Source organism: Blennius ocellaris (assembly GCF_963422515.1).
Source record: "Blennius ocellaris genome assembly, chromosome: 16".
Taxonomy (NCBI): Eukaryota; Metazoa; Chordata; class Actinopteri; order Blenniiformes; family Blenniidae; genus Blennius; species Blennius ocellaris.
Window position 1 is genome coordinate 22,029,654 of NC_137665.1, and position 16,200 is coordinate 22,045,853.

At 46.6% G+C, this 16,200-nt stretch overlaps 3 protein-coding genes across 4 annotated transcripts in view; 2 read left to right on the forward strand and 1 right to left on the reverse strand.

Moving 5' to 3' along the window:
* Positions 1-365: 365 nt before the first annotated feature.
* On the forward strand, positions 366-6,392 carry alg1 (ALG1 chitobiosyldiphosphodolichol beta-mannosyltransferase). 2 transcript variants are annotated; one of them, XM_080511180.1, is made up of 13 exons: positions 366-554; positions 1,526-1,603; positions 2,314-2,417; positions 2,512-2,660; positions 3,062-3,151; positions 3,231-3,344; positions 3,714-3,835; positions 3,928-3,966; positions 4,038-4,097; positions 4,162-4,272; positions 4,600-4,714; positions 4,822-4,897; positions 5,872-6,392. In XM_080511180.1, the coding sequence occupies exons 1-13, from the start codon at positions 491-493 to the stop codon at positions 6,004-6,006; spliced, it is 1,257 nt and encodes a 418-aa protein (XP_080367306.1). In that variant the 5' UTR covers positions 366-490; the 3' UTR covers positions 6,007-6,392. The 2 variants fall into 2 exon arrangements, with proteins under 2 accessions (XP_080367306.1, XP_080367307.1); XM_080511181.1 differs by lacking the exon at positions 366-554 and adding an exon at positions 562-623.
* Positions 6,393-6,948: 556 nt separating this feature from the next.
* Positions 6,949-12,758, reverse strand: eef2kmt (eukaryotic elongation factor 2 lysine methyltransferase). The gene is made up of 8 exons (XM_080511779.1): positions 12,638-12,758; positions 11,234-11,296; positions 10,430-10,510; positions 10,248-10,349; positions 8,357-8,490; positions 8,052-8,296; positions 7,207-7,353; positions 6,949-7,130 (listed from the first exon to the last, which is right to left on the reverse strand). Exons 1-8 carry the CDS (start codon positions 12,737-12,739, stop codon positions 6,964-6,966), a joined length of 1,041 nt encoding a protein of 346 aa, XP_080367905.1. The 5' UTR covers positions 12,740-12,758; the 3' UTR covers positions 6,949-6,963.
* Positions 12,759-14,063: 1,305 nt separating this feature from the next.
* The window catches only part of pigq (phosphatidylinositol glycan anchor biosynthesis, class Q), a gene marked incomplete at its 3' end in the record, with an annotated part of 12,219 nt that continues 10,082 nt past the window's right edge, over positions 14,064-16,200 (forward strand). The window contains exons 1-4 of the mRNA XM_080511770.1: positions 14,064-14,130; positions 15,267-15,439; positions 15,549-15,735; positions 15,962-16,188. Coding sequence (XP_080367896.1) covers positions 15,287-15,439; positions 15,549-15,735; positions 15,962-16,188 — 567 coding nt within the window. The 5' untranslated portion in view covers positions 14,064-14,130; positions 15,267-15,286. The remainder of the gene's footprint in view (positions 14,131-15,266; positions 15,440-15,548; positions 15,736-15,961; positions 16,189-16,200) is intronic.

Sequence of the window (16,200 nt, forward strand, 5' to 3'; positions counted from 1 at the left end):
AGAGGGGGAGCGGAAAAGCGACCACCTTTCGAGCAGTTGTTTCAGGATAATCACAAATTCTTGCGGTGGAAACCCGAACCGTAACGCACTATACCTGTCTATTCCCGCACCTTTTGTGCGGAGGAAACGGGGCTTATGTGACGCTGTTTACATTTTTCCGAGCTGCCCGTGAACGCCTCGGATGCTGCAGTCGCTTTAAATGTGTCGCCCCGCCCCCTCCCGTGAGCCGCGTCATCGTCACAAATCTCTAATAAACATGGCGACGCGCTGGAGCTTCCTGCTGCTGCTGGCCGGGCTGTTAGCGGGCTCAGCGGCGCTGTTCGCGGCTCGGGACGCCCCGAGCTGCTTCCTCCCGGTACCGGCGCTGGTGGGGACGGCGCTGGCCGGGCTGCTGACGCTGCTGTGCGCCTGGAGGCTGCGGCGGAGGGACGGCGGGACCGAGCGGCGGGTGTGCGTGCTCGTGCTCGGCGACGTGGGACGCAGCCCTCGGATGCAGTATCACGCGCTTTCCCTGAGCAGACACCTGTACCACGTGACCGTGGTGGGCTTCCTCGGTAACGCTCATCTGATATTAACTTAATTAAAGATTCGTCCTCATTACAGGAATCAATCCGAGTTTACAGGTGACCTAAAAATCTAAAACACATTTTTACACATTTCTTTTCAATATATAGAATTAGTGCTATATATCGATGATTCTCAGTCGATCATTTGCATCATTATTATAATTAATTAGTATCACAATATGTGGACAAAATACACATTTTTAAATTGGATTACGAAACATTCATTTATTTTCCCACTTAAGTGACTTTTTACTATGAACGAAGGCTTGTTAGTCACATACTCATTCATTTTGAATTGTCATATTTTGTTCTTAATGTCACACGGGACTGTTATAATGAACAGTTTTTATTCTTGGGTCATCTGATCTTTAAATAATTGCTGATTAATGTTTTCATTTTCTCACCTGCAGCCTTGTTCATGATTACTTTTAAATTGTATAATGTTTTCAGTTCTCTACCTTTTACGTTTGACTTGTATATATATATGTGTGTGTGTGTGTGTGTATGTGTGTGTGTACAATTTGTTTACTCTGCACAAATGGAGCAGCACCTGGAATTTCATTACATGAGATGTATAATGACAATACATTTATTCTGTTGTGGATAATACACACTTTCTTTCCAATATGATATGGAAGAATGGATTCTTCTATTTTGTATTTAATGATTTATTTGCATTGTTATGTTTATAGCTTAGTAAAATATTCCTCTGTATATAAGTGTGTCTTTAATGTAAGAGTGATGTCACAAAACTAAGGATGATAAAAGCTGTCAAAACAATGTGGGACATCAGATGGTTCAGATTTTGAGAGGATGAAGTGACGTCACACACATCAATGGAGATCATGATATTTTTTCCACTATTCCCCAGGAAGTAGAACGACAACGTGGCAAAGTGTGCAGTGATATTCAGGTCATCAACATAAAGAAATACTACTTTGGTGTTATTTTGTTTTCAGACTCCAAACCTCATCAAGCCATCCTGAACCAGGAGAGAATCACAATCCTTCCCATTGCTGACGTGAGAGGCATTCAAGGTAGCTGGGACATTCCAACATTTTGACCCAGGAGTGCTGGGCAGTATAAACAATATACAGTTTGAACAATATGCATGTTTGGCCCACGGTCGACATTTTGAACGTACCAGCTTAAAGTGATAACACACGTTGATGATGTCATCAGGCAGCGCCTGTTTTGGTCCAAAGCATGGCAGTGGCTGAAAGCCTTGACAGTCCTGGGTGATGCATTCAGGTGCATCACGCAACGCTGATCCGTGCTACATGCTACATGCTAACGGACTTCAGGGCTCACACAGTAGCGAGGCTACATGCTAACGGACTTCAGGGCTCACACAGTAGCGAGGCTACATGCTACATGCTAACGGACTTCAGGGCTCACACAGTAGCGAGGCTACATGCTACATGCTAACGGACTTCAGGGCTCACACAGTAGCGAGGCTACATGCTAACGGGCTCTCGAAAAGGAGACCGCTGCAACGTCGGGGTTTTTTTGTTTTGTTCTTAATGTTCTTAAAATTACATTCTGTACTTTTCTGAAGTTCGTTTATTCATATATATATATATATATATATATATATATACACACACACACAGAAGAAAAGAATATATGGCTACTGCACATGCTTCAGTTATACTGCAGTACAGATTGTAGGCCGTACTGCTCAGGATGTGTGATGGTGGACCTGGCCGGGGGCGAGGCAGTGATGAAGAGCGTTGTGTTTTCCCAGCTGGCCCTGAACTGCTCCGCTACGTGACGAAGGCGGCGGCCCAGTCGCTGCAGCTGCTGCAGGTTCTGCTCAGCATGGAGCTGCAGGCGCTCGTCCTCATGCAGGTCCGTCCTCACCGCTGGCAGGAACGCCGCTCACACCTGTTGTTGTCATGTCTGTGACGTTGTGTTTGGCTGGAACGCTCCGCCTCCTTCCCAGAATCCTCCGGGGCTGCCGGGCATCGCCGTGGCGTGGGCGGTGTGCGTACTGCGCGGCAGCAGGTTGGTCATCGACTGGCACAACTACGGCTACACCATCATGGCTCTGAGCCACGGGCCGGCTCACCCCGCCGTCCGCCTGGCCAAGTGGTGAGTCCTGGCGCGGTGTGAAGCTCCGCCTCCAGCCCCGCCTCCCGATCCTGACTGCTCCGCCTCCCACTCCTGACTGCTCCACCTCCCACTCCTGACTGCTCCTCCTCCCACTCCTGACTGCTCCACCTCCCACTCCTGACTGCTCCTCCTCCCACTCCTGACTGCTCCACCTCCCACTCCTGACTGCTCCACCTCCCACTCCTGACTGCTCCTCCTCCCACTCCTGACTGCTCCACCTCCCACTCCTGACTGCTCCACCTCCCGCTCCTGACTGCTCCACCTCCCACTCCTGACTGCTCCTCCTCCCACTCCGCCTCCCGCTCCTGACTGCTCCACCACCCACTCCTCCTCCCACTCCACCTCCCACTCCTGACGGCGCCGCCGTTCTCGCCCTGCAGGTACGAGCACTTCTTCGGTCCTCTGGCCTCCGACAACCTGTGTGTGACCGACGCCATGAGGGACGACCTGCAGCAGAACTGGAACATCCGGTACGACTTCATGGGTCTGGCCAAGCATCGGGGGTGGGGCTTGCCGGTTTCCATGGTAACGGTGTGACTGGCTCCGCAGGGCGACGACCCTGTACGACCGGCCGGCGGCCATCTTCAGAGAGACGCCGCTACGTCTGCAGCACCAACTGTTCAGGAGGCTCGGACACGCCCATCCTGAGTTCTGCTGCACTGGGTGGGAGGACCTGGACCAGGACCAGGACTGACAGGACCCCCAGGACCAGAACCACGACTAACAGGACCAGGACCAGGACTGACAGGACCCTCAGGACCAGAACCAGGACCACGACTATCAGGACTAGAACCAGGACTAACAGGTCCACGACTATCAGGACCAGAACCACGACTAACAGGTCCACGACTATCAAGACTAACAGGACCAGGACCTGGACTGACAGAACCCCCCGGAGCAGGACCAGGACCAGGACTGACCAACAGAACCGAGTCCCCAGTGTTTTCTCCAGAAGCTGAAATGTTTCCTCACCTTGTACGTCATGAACCAGAACCAGAATGTTGAATGTTTCCTTCTCTGACCCGTTTGCAGGTCCGAAGGTTCCGATCTGGATCTAGAGCGGACTGCCTTCACCGTTCGGGACCCGGCCAACGACTCAGTGACGCTGAGACCCGAGAGACCGGCTCTGCTGCTGAGCAGCACCAGCTGGACAGGTCAGAACCGTGAGCTGGTCCAGAACCGTGAGCTGGTCCAGAACCAGTGGGATCCTGGTCTAAAGCGCCTCTCTCTCTCTCTCCCTCCCCAGAGGACGAGGACTTCTCCATCTTGCTGGAAGCTCTGGAAGGTCTGAGTGGTTCCTCTGAACGTTGAAGGTGTAGTTCCTCAGTTTGTCCACACGGTGTCTCTGTCTCTCAGCTTACGACTGTGAGGCGAGAGGAGGCTCGTCGCTGCCCCCGCTGGTCTGTGTGATCACAGGTAAGCCTGCTCAGCTCTTCAGACTCTTCTTCTCTGCAGGAAGAGTAAAATGAGGTGTTTCCAGGGAAAGGGCCTCAGAAGGAGCAGTACAGCAGGATCATCCACTCCCTGCAGTTGGAGCATGTGCAGATCTGCACTCCCTGGCTGGAGGCTGAGGATTACCCCCTGTTGCTGGGTGAGCTCATCTATTGCAGCTCACTGTCGCCCCCCTGTGGCTGAATGCTGAATTTACTTGACAGACGATATTAGCGAAAAAACCAGTTTAATATACAAAGGAATTCTTAATGTTTAAATCTTGTCTCAACTTTCTACTATCACACTTTCTTTAGCTGTTATTTCATGTTCCAGGAAGGTTTGCAGGAATATAATCTCGGACTCGACTACATTTAAAAACCATCAGAATTTTCAATTGCAGAAAAGTCTTCAGAGCAAACAAATGGATTTAAAGGTATTGATGTTCTTTATTGATATGAAGGTGACAGTGAGAGTTGTGGTCCTGCAGGCTCAGCAGATCTGGGAGTTTGTCTCCACAAGTCGTCCAGCGGTCTGGATCTGCCCATGAAGGTGGTGGACATGTTCGGCTGCTGCCTCCCCGTCTGCGCCGTCCGATTCCACTGGTGAGACGTGGAGCTCACTGAGCCGTCCAGTCAGACTGTCCTCTGGTCTCTGTCCTCTGGCCTCTGTCCTCTGGTCTCTGGTCGTAATGCAGGGTCTGTGTCTGCAGTTTAGCGGAGCTGGTGAAGCACGAGGAGAACGGGCTGATCTTCACTGACTCTGCGGAGCTCACCGAGCAGCTGAAGGTCAGTCAAACACTTCCATGGGGGTTTTTTCTGCTTTAACCTCAAAGAAACCAGTGTTTTTATCCCAGCATATCGTTATGGCAGTGAATGTCTCATACACCTCATTTTATCATGAGGAAATAGATGGATAGATAGATAACTTTATTCATCCCCGAAGGGAAATTGTTTTGTTGCAGCATTCTGGTACCTAGGAATGTTATAGAATAGAATATAAAGGTAGGGAATAAAAATATACAAATATCTGGGTAGGACATAAAATATCTGGGTAGGACATGCATTTTGTAAAACACAGAACTGAACATGGGCACTTAGAAATAAGCGTGAGTAATTATAATGAGGCTCTGACGGAGGTAGACGAGTTAAAAAGTCTTATTGCCGTGGAGAGGAACGACTTCCTGTAGCGTTCCTTCGAGCAGCGGGGTTGGATCACTCTATTGCTGAAGCTGCTCTTCAGCTTGTCAGCAAATCCAAAATATGTTTACACAGGAACATCTATACGTACATTTCTTTGTTCTTTTCTCTGGTCACACATGAGCCACACTGCCCCCACAGGTCATCAGTGGTATTGCTCTGCTCCACACTGCCCCCACAGGTCATCAGTGGTATTACTCTGCTCCACACTGCCCCCACAGGTCATCAGTGGTATTACTCTGCTCCACACTGCCCCCACAGGTCATCAGTGGTATTACTCTGCTCCACACTGCCCCCACAGGTCATGAGTGGTATTACTCTGCTCCACACTGCCCCCACAGGTCATGAGTGGTATTACTCTGCTCCACACTGCCCCCACAGGTCATGAGTGGTATTACTGTTTGCTAAATGTCATGGTTCATTTCAAGATGAATGCTATTGCACATTAACGAACACAGAAGTTCATAATGTATTTATCAGCAGCTTTTGATGCTTAAAAACAGTCGCCAGCACATTTTAAAGAGCAGCTGCAGACTCCAGAGTGGTTTTTTCTCTGTTTCCAGTCTCTCCTGTCGGACTTCCCCGGCCTGGGGGGCCGGCTGGCTGCATTCAGGAGGAACCTCCGCTCCAGCAGGGGGCAGCGCTGGGACGACAACTGGGACCAGCACGTCCTGCCGATGCTCTCCGGCTGCACGTGACCAAGGACGATGACAAACTGAGAGAGCTTTGTGAAATGTCCCGACAGACTCCTAATATCAGAACGTGTTCTGGTGTCGCAGCGTCGCCCTCAAAAACTAACTCCCTCAGGAAACTTGAGAGAAGTTTGGATTGACCGTGTTGAACATTCTCACGACAAAATCAGTTGTTCTGCTGATAAAGCCGTCGTGAAAAAATAGGAAATGATTTGCTTTAAAACGTCATCGGAGAACGGAAGCAAAACATCGAGGATGAAGCTGGAAAATAAATCTGGAATAAAGTGGGAATGTGTAGAACTGTCAGAAAATAATTTCCACACATTTTCATAAAGGAAGGCATTAAATGTATAGAACTGAGCTGGAATGAACCTGGACTGTAGAGAATTAAAGTCTCAGCCACATAAAAACACATTTGGAATGAAGTTTGTCAGTATTTCTAAAACGTTGACGTCAGAGTTCCAAACTGACTGCGCTGTGGCGCCCCCTGGTGGAGCGTAGCAAACTGACGGCAAGCAGACTGACATCTCTGGTACAGACGTTTCATTGTTCATTCTTGTGAATCCAGTGTAAAATATCCAAGTGCAAACCTGTTGCCTAGCAACCAAATGGCCTCAGTAAAAGCTTTCCTCTGTAACAAACCCTTGAATGTTTTAATTTCCTGATCAGAATGGAAGTTTTCTCGGAGGCGCTGTGGTTCCCACAATGTTAGTGCAGTTACTAATGTGGAACTTTTCGAAAAACAAAACACGCAGCGCCCTCTGGTGGCTTACTATAAAAATTACATTGTTTTCAAAACGTTGGAAACACGATTATTACGATTTATTGGATTCGGTTCCCCTGTGATGTTTTCTGTTACTTTGTTATAAACAAAAACATCGCCCACAGAAAAGTTTTTATGAATTCTTTATTTAAAAAAAAAAACAAACCAGAAAATCAGCTCACAAACTTCCTCGACGTTGGTTAAAGTCTTTCTAGGTGAAGATTGTCTAAAGTGTTGGTTGAGTCTAGAGTCTGGAGTTGGTCCGTCGCCGCCGTCAGTCTGATCAGCTCCATGTTGGACGTCCTGTCGTAGGGAAACACGCGGCTCACGGCTCCGTCCAGGACCTCCGGTCGGATTCCAGAGCTCTCTGGCAGAGACAGGCGGACAGACGGTGAGTGGGCTGCAGACCCCCCCCGGTTCTCCCGGTTCCCCCGGTTCCTCACCCAGCTGCCGCCTGAACCCGTCGTACGTCTGCGGGTTTCTGATGGCGCAGCAGACCAGGACATCGGGCGGCGGCGGCGACGCCGCCGTCAGGACGGCGCGCAGCAGCTTCACGAGGGTCCTTACCACGGCCGGGTCGTACACCACGTCTGCTCCGGAACAGGGAACGCAACGTTTCACCACCCCGAACAAAAACATCGGAGAGAATCTGATTGGACTCCCGGAGGAGCCGCCGGGACGGCGAGACGACGCCCAGCGTCCACAAGAAAGTCCGAGTTAACGAAGAATACTGAGGAAGAGATCGGAACGTCGTAAACAACGACGACGGTACAGCTGGGATGTAAAGGACAAAGTGGGAATGTTTACAATCAAGTGGGACTTTAAAGGACAAAGTGGGAATGTTTACAATCAAGTGGGACTTTAAAGGATGAAGTGGGAATGTTTACAATCAAGTGGGACTTTAAAGGATGAAGTGGGAATGTTTACAATCAAGTGGGACTTTAAAGGACGAAGTGGGAATGTTTACAATCAAGTGGGACTTTAAAGGATGAAGTGGGAATGTTTACAATCAAGTGCGACTTTAAAGGACGAAGTGGGAATGTTTACAATCAAGTGCGACTTTAAAGGACGAAGTGGGAATGTTTACAATCAAGTGGGACTTTAAAGGATGACGTGGGAATGTTTACAATCAAGTGGGACTTTAAAGGATGAAGTGGGAATGTTTACAATCAAGTGGGACTTTTAAAGGACGAAGTGGGAATGTTTACAATCCAGTGCTGACTGGAGGTTAGCTCAAGCTAGTTAGCCTCAGTTAGCGCCTGGTTCACGCGGCTCCGGAGCGTCTGACCTGCGGCGATGACCACGTCGGCTCCGATCTCCCTCAGCTCCTCCCCCGTGACCGCCGTCCAGTCCAGCTCCCGCACGCTGGCGGCGGGCGACGCCCCCTCGCCGAGGCCGTTCCGCCGGACGTTGTCTCGGAGCGCCCGGAGGACGGCGGGGTGACCGTCGCTGAACACGAACCTCTTCGGGCTGCAGGACCGACAGATGGCGACGCCGGTCAACCCCGCGCCGCTGCCCAGCTCCAGCACCGTCCTGCAGGGGGCAGCACGCCGTCACCTCCTGAAGGAGCAGCAGGGCGGCAGCGGCTTGTACCTGTCGCTGAAGAACTCCCGGTGGTCCAGAGCCCACTCGGCCAGGAACAGCCCCGCCTCCCAGGTCACCAGCCCCGTCGTGCCGTCAGAGATCAACGCCACCGTCTCCTGGAGGCTGACGCCGCCGCCGCAGGGCTGAGCGCCACGGGAAGATCACGGGACGGAGTCCACGAGCAAATCCAAGCACAAATTAAAACGTGTAAACGATGTCATCACTGAACGCCATAAGAAGTTCACGGTACAAGTACTCAAATACTTTTAAGTAGTGTTAATGCATACTTGTAGTATTAAGTCATGTTTCCATGTGTACATTACATCAGTCACACCAGGCGATCTATTGTTTAAGTAACTATAGTACATCCAGTGTGAAGGAACGTTTTAATCTGCATGTCTAGTTAATTATTTGGACAGGAGAAAACTTTAGTCTAAATTCCACACAGAGTATTTAAGGAGCGCAAACGTCTGGGCACCCCTGACAATTTCTGTGATTTTGATTTATAAATCATTAGGTGTTTGGATCAGCAATTTCATTTTAAAATATCAAATAACTGATGGACACAGTGATATCTCTGCAGTGAAATGAAATTCATCGGATGAACAGAAAATGTGCAATATGCATCAAAACAAAACTAGAGAGGTGCAAAAATGTGTCATTTAGTTGATTTGAATACCTGTAACTATTAGCAGTGATTAGTGGAACACAGAATTGGTTTTGAGCTCCTGAGGCCTTGAACCTCATGGACGGGTGCATCCAATCACGAGAAAAGGTTATTTAAGGGAGCCAATGGCAAGTTGTTCTTCTCTTTGACTCTTGTCTGAAGAGTGGCAACATGGGGGCATCAGAACAACTCTCAAATGACCTTATGCTTTAGGGGAAGGCTGCAAAATCTATCTGTGAGGAACGTGAGGAAATGGAAGACCACAGGCACAGTTCTTGTTGAGGCCAGAAGTGGCAGGCCAAGAAAAATATGAGCGAGGCGATGAGATGAGAACGGTCAAAGACAACCCACAGACCTACAACATCATTATGCTGCAGACGGTGTCACTGTGCTGTTCAACAGTTCAGTGCACTTTGCACAAGGAGAAGCTGAACTGAGGGATGTGGAAGGAGCTTTTTCTGCACACACACCACAAACAGTCGCTCGAGGTATGCAAAGCCACATTTGGACAAGCCAGCTTCGTGTGGGAATCGGGTGCTGTGGACTGATGACACAAGAATGGAGTCCTAAGAGGTGAAGAGCATGGTGGGGAAAGAACACAGTGCTGGTACTGGGAATCTTGTTACAGCTGAGGGGCGCATGGATTCCACTCTATCAGCAGATTGTTGCGAATAGTGTTCAACAATCAGTCACAAATTTGAAGCTTCACTGGGGCTGAATATTCTAACAAGGCAACGACCCAAAACGCCGCTTCACAATCTCCTCAGGCATTCATGCAGAGGAACAAGTGCAGATGTGGAACGGCCGTCCCCACACCTGAATATCAGTGAACATGTGTGAGAGGATCTGAAGCGGGCCGTCCTCGCTCAGCAACCAACCCCCACTGGACTGGAGAGGAATGCTCCAAAACACCTTCATCCACAATCCAGGCGCTCATTAGCGCCTAGAGGAAGCCTGGAGGTTGTTTTTGCAAAAGGATTTTTCTGTTGGGATGCCCACATTTTTCCACTTGTCTAGTTTCGTTTTGATGCATATTGCACATTTTCTGTTCATCCGATGAATTTCATTTCACTACTGAAAAATGACTGTGTCCATCAGTTATTTGATACATCAAAATGAAATTGCTGATCCAAACACCTAATGATTTATAAATCAAAATAACAGAAACCGTCAGGGGTGCCCAGACGTTTCCATACCACTGTATATATTAAAGAGTGTTTCATCCACATTTACCAGGAAGTAGGTCTTGTAGCAGTCGCTGGCCTCGGCGGCCCCGACCACCTCGGCCAGAGCGTCGTACAGCTCGTCCAGAGGGTCGCAGCCGGCGGCCTCCTGCTGTTAGAACACGGAACTGCAGCGTGAGCCTCGTTTCTCACAAGCAACCGGACGTGAGACACGAGTCGTAAAGAACAAACCAGCCTGATGAGCTCGGAGAGGAACGACTTCCTGTAGCGAGACGACGGCGGGACGGAGCGGCACAGAGGGTGGAGACATGTCTGTACACAAAGAGATTAATAAACAAAAAAAAACAACATGCGCACACAAAGTACACAACACACGGCACAGACAAAAATGTCACACACAAAAAAGATAGATGCGCAAATCACGACACACACAAAAATACACACGGACGTAAAAAAAACACATGCACACAGACAAAAACAATATATACACACAAAAACAGACACGCACACACAAATAGAAAAACACGTGCACACAGACGCACACACAAAAATACACAACAGAAAAAATACACAAAAAGCTCACACACAGATGACATACCACACATACAAAAACACACACAAATACAGAAAAGCACATGTACACACATAAAACGCATATACCCACAAATACAAACAAAAGCAGACAAAGGCACAAAATACACATTCAAAAACAGACATGCACACACACGTTGTGACACAACACACACACTTCACTGTTAACTAATTCACTCATTTCTTTCTGACATTAATTGCAACGCAATGTTGATTTCAGTTGTACCATCTGGTCAACAAAACGTCGAAATGAATAAATGTTGGAAATCAAACTTATTTTCCACATTAAACGTTATTTTCCCTCTAAACGTCATCACGTGATACAGAGTGAAGCAACAACTAAAACATCTCATCATCAGTTCATTTCAGAACGACTTCATTCAGAAAATCTCAGTTTTATTCCAAAAGCTTCCATTTCATGTCAAACTGCTCAGAGTTTCTCACCTGCTTCAGGATCTCAGACATGAATTCTGATGATTTGCTGCTCCGAAGCTGCTTTTCTACAAACTGACAGCAGAAACAAACCAATATTGAGTTTCATTCAACTTTTTATTTAACATTGTATCCTCAATGTTTTATATGAAATGTATATTCTGAAAATTGTATTTAAACCTTTGTTTTATAAATACATTTAAAAAAAAAATCTCCAGCTCATCTAATTTAGTCTCGTTATCTGAAGTCACATCAGTTACAGGAGGAAGATGCTCTATAATCGGATGTTAGAGGAGGAAGATGCTCTATAATCTGACGTTAGAGGTAGATGCTCTAAAATCTGATGCTAGAGGAGGAAGATGCTCTATAATCTGATGTTAGAGGAGGAAGATGCTCTATAATCTGACGTTAGAGGAGGAAGATGCTCTATAATCTGACGTTAGAGGAAGGTGCTCTATAATCTCACTTTAGAGGAGGAAGATGCTCTATAATCTGATGTTAGAGGAGGAAGATGCTCTATAATCTGGGTGTTAGAGGAGGAAGATGCTCGATAATTTGGATGTTAGAGGAGGAAGATGCTCTATAATCTGACGTTAGAGGAAGATGCTCTATAATCTCACTTTAGAGGAGGAAGATGCTCTATAATCTGGATGTTAGAGGAGGAAGATGCTCGATAATTTGGATGTTAGAGGAGGAAGATGCTCTATAATCTGGAGGTCAACGTGGATTGAGTGACGCCAATAGCCTAATGCTATTTCCAGTCGGACCTGTTCCGTGCGGCTGTCTGGAGGACTGAGTCAGGTCTGGATTAATGAGGCTGCTTCTCCAGTAAATAGGAGGTTAGTCAAATAGTAGCAGAGCTGATCTTCACTGTAGGAAAATGCCTTGTACCAATACTAATGCTTGTACCAATACTAATGCTTGTACCAATACTAATGCTTGTACCAATACTAATGCTTGTACCAATGCTAATGCTTGTACCAATACTAATGCTTGTACCAATACCAATGCTTGTACCAATGCTAATGCTTGTACCAATGCTAATGCTTGTACCAATACTAATGCTTGTACCAATACTAATGCTTGTACCAATGCTAATGCTTGTACCAATACTAATGCTTGTACCAATGCTAATGCTTGTACCAATGCTAATGCTTGTACCAATGCTAATGCTTGTACCAATACCAATGCTTGTACCAATACTAATGCTTGTACCAATACTAATGCTTGTACCAATGCTAATGCTTGTACCAATGCTAATGCTTGTACCAATACTAATGCTTGTACCAATGCTAATGCTTGTACCAATGCTAATGCTTGTACCAATGCTAATGCTTGTACCAATGCTAATGGTTTTCTGTTGGTGGAGATTCTTCCGCTCGTTGAGTCAAACTGCAGATGTGAGAATCAACTCACCGCCCAGTTAAACGACTTGAGGCGGCTCATCGCGAAGAACCACCGCTGGAAGTCCGTCAGCACGTCTGTCCACTCCTCCGGCTCCATCGCGGCTCCAGCCATTATATCTATGGCGCCGTGGTCACATGGGTTTGTTTACATCCGCATTACCCACAAGGCACCGCGAGCGCGTCTCGCTACGGCCGCTGGGTAATGGCGTTTAACTCGTTTAAAAATGTAGCCGAACTCGAAATGTTTCAAACAAAACACCAATAAACAACATATATCTTTCAAGTTAGTTTAGTGGAAACATATGACATACTGTCATTACATTAAGAAACACAAAATTCGATGACTCTGAAAATAAAAACTGAAGTTAAAATGATTAAAGTCGACATTAAATGTACATAAATGTGTCATGAAACAGACATACAAATTCCAATACAACATTGTTTTTATTATAATTATCATTATAAAAATATGATAATAGGTTACAAATATAGCCATGATCAATAAATAACTAACATGCATCAAAGAAGCAATCATAAATCGTTTTAACTGAAAACGACCCCAAAGTTCTTTACTTTGGTTTTTTAAATTTGGTTGTTTGTGTTTATTGTTGTCATGTGGAGGATTTAACTCTCCCGCTCTTTTCTTGCTGCGTCACCGCAGGAGGAGATAAATCTCCATTCAGTTGGGCCAACACCTCATTCACAGCCACACACATTATCACACACACACACACATACGCTGAGCAGTCACTGGTGAGTAACGGATCATTGTTATTATAATAATAAATAATAATATGTTGGAACAGGAACAGTGTACATGTTGACACGAGTCTATAAATAATATATGATTTATATGTTACTTACTTATTATACGTACTTATTATATATGAGTGTCAGGAGTAAAAATTCCACACACCATCCTCTCACTGTGTCCTGGGATGGAATGGAGCCTCCTGCAGGTCAGAGAAATGCAGAATGTATTTACACACAAAAAAACATAAAGGAAAAACAACAACAACGTGATTTTAACTTTAATGTATTTCAACATGAAAGTCAATTGATATTACCATTTGTTACAACTTGGGAAAATCCCATTTCCCAGTTCAGAGCATTCATGTCACAACAAGAAAAAGTTAATCATATTGAATACAGCGAACAGTAGTTTGTTCTTGCTGTCGTGTATTTCCATAGAAACAAACACTTTTTCAACATAAACCAACAAATTATCCATATAAATCAGCACTTTGTTCATTAAAACCAACACATTATCTTTATACAAGCCCAAAACTTTAATGAACAAATTAATGCCATCGAGATTCTCAAATTGTATTAATGATGCGGAACATAAATATTCCCCCCGGTAAACGTTTGTCCTCGCGAGAAACAGAACTGTATAGTGACGCGTGTTTCCTGTCGGACCGTTGTAGCGGCCGGACTATAAACAAGATGCAGCTCTCGGCGTCACTGATGGACTCTAAAAGCTTAAATTCCTTTTGAATTCAGGTAATTTAGTGTGTTTTTATGGCTGTAATGTGTTTGCAGGATGACGATGAAATATCTTTAACGTTGTCTTTGGCAAATGTGTCTTCCTTTTTTTTTATTTCAATTTGGTTTTAAGCACGAGTTTGACTAATTGACTGGATAATTCAGGATTTTACTGACTTCGCGTGTAAACGTTTATTCTTTTCGCTGGTTTTTGTCAACGTTGCGTTGCCCTATTTCCTGTGCTGCCTGTGAAATCGATGTCCTCGTGGCCTCCGGCTCTCTGTTGCCACAACAACCCGCCCAACACTCGATATTTGAAGGGCAAAAAGAGGCCGGCCGTCGGGTCATCCGGCTGCTCCAGACTCCGTCCGAAAACACACACATTTAATGTTTTTTCCGCCGCTGCGCTGATCTGCAAGCATCTCCTCGTGATTTCCATCGTGTTTAATTCACAACAAGGAGTTTCTCTTTAATCCGGCAGGTAGGCATTATTTTATTGTGGCTTGATTCGATCTATTTCAGTGTCGGGGGGACACATTCAACACGTCGTGTCGGAAAAGCTGTGATTTAAACTGCCTTTTAAAATGTATTGTTCAAAGCTGAAAGCTTTCACCCATAAATTAACTATTAAGTGTGAATACTTTTTCCCTCTCCTTTAGTACATGGTTGTTGACTGTTGATATGAATAAATCGAGACATTTTAAGATGATTTGAGGTTTGAATTTCATGTCAGCGAGATGATTCTGCTGCTGATGGAGTCAGAAGCTTCATGTCGTGTTTTTGAACTAGAGGGCGGTTTGGGTCTCAAGATCACATTTTCATGGTCTTGGTTTTGACTCAGTCTTGGCCCCATGAAGCTTTAGTCTTAGTCTTGACAATGTTTTTTACGTTGGGTGCGCTTGACCTCATTTTAGTCTATTTCAAAGAATTTAGAGGCAGTTTTAAAAAGTGTATATATTCAGGTTTTGCGGGAAGAATGCGTGTCAGAGTGTGATTGAGGGATCATTTCTTCACTGATGATGTTCAATGGTTGCATGTTTCCAGCACCTTGTCTTCAACTCATTCATGAAAAGCTGCAGCTTCTCAGAATAAACTACTTTTCCGTCCCACGTGTGTTTGACCCTCCTGTTCTCACCTGTGCTGTTGGTCCACAGAGCTGCAGGAGGCTGCCGTCATGGTGCTGAAGATCTTCTTCCCGCAGTGCTGCAACCGAGCCGACAGCGGGCTGCTGGTGGGCCGCTGGATCTCCGGACACGACTCTGCTGTGGTGCTGGCGGTGATCCACTACCCCTTCATCCCCGGGCAGGTCAAACACTACCTGCAGCAGGTGGGTGCAGCTCCACCATCAGCCTGTCCACCAGGTGTCACCCTCGAGCTGTGGATCTGACTCAACACACATTGTATTGCGTTTCTCCTCCTTCTTTCGGTGCTCTCAGATACAGAGTCAGAGCGGGGTGGAGCTGTCGGTGCTCGGCTCCTGGAGTTTACCTGCAGAGGGTCAGGAGGGCTTGGAGAGCTTCCTCAGGGACCTCAGCACCATCTTCCCCCAGCGGCCCTGGCTCCAGATCAGACGGGAGCTGGGCAAGACCGGCTTCACCTGCGAGGTCCTGCACCAGGATCAGAGTGAGACACACACACACACACACACACACACACACACACACGATTCAACTTTATTGATTAAGCACCACAAGCAACACAGTCATTTCTAGGAGCTTTGAACAGAAAAACACAACAAACCCACATGAGCATCATAAGAGACAGAGGAAAGGAAAAACTGCCTGGAACAGGAAGAAACATGCAGAACCAGACTTTCTGCTTTGAGTTAACAACTTGGTTTTCTCTCCAGACGGGAGGCTGGCTCAACAGGAAGCTACTCAGAGGAAGAGGAAGGAAGAGGAGGAAGATGGTGATGATGGTGGAAATAAAGAGGAGGAGGAGGAGGAGGAGGAGGAGGATGAAGAAAAGGTGATCTTCGTCCACTACGAGCAGAGGAAGGTGATGCTGTCAGAACTTCATCCCATCCAGATCCAAGAGCCCGATGGGGAAACTGATCCTCCATCTGAACTCAGACAAGTAGAGTCACTC

Coding starts and splice junctions, on each gene's coding strand:
- eef2kmt (XM_080511779.1), bottom strand. CDS start 12,739: ATGGCTGGAGCCGCGATGGAGCCGGAGGAGTGGACAGACGTGCTGACG. Junction 11,297..12,637: donor TCAAGTCGTTTAACTGGGCG/GTGAGTTGATTC, acceptor TTCTGCTGTCAG/TTTGTAGAAAAGCAGCTTCG. Junction 7,131..7,206: donor CGGGTTCAGGCGGCAGCTGG/GTGAGGAACCGG, acceptor TGTCTCTGCCAG/AGAGCTCTGGAATCCGACCG.
- alg1 (XM_080511180.1), top strand. CDS start 491: ATGCAGTATCACGCGCTTTCCCTGAGCAGACACCTGTACCACGTGACC. Junction 2,661..3,061: donor GCCGTCCGCCTGGCCAAGTG/GTGAGTCCTGGC, acceptor CTCGCCCTGCAG/GTACGAGCACTTCTTCGGTC. Junction 4,898..5,871: donor AGCTCACCGAGCAGCTGAAG/GTCAGTCAAACA, acceptor CTCTGTTTCCAG/TCTCTCCTGTCGGACTTCCC.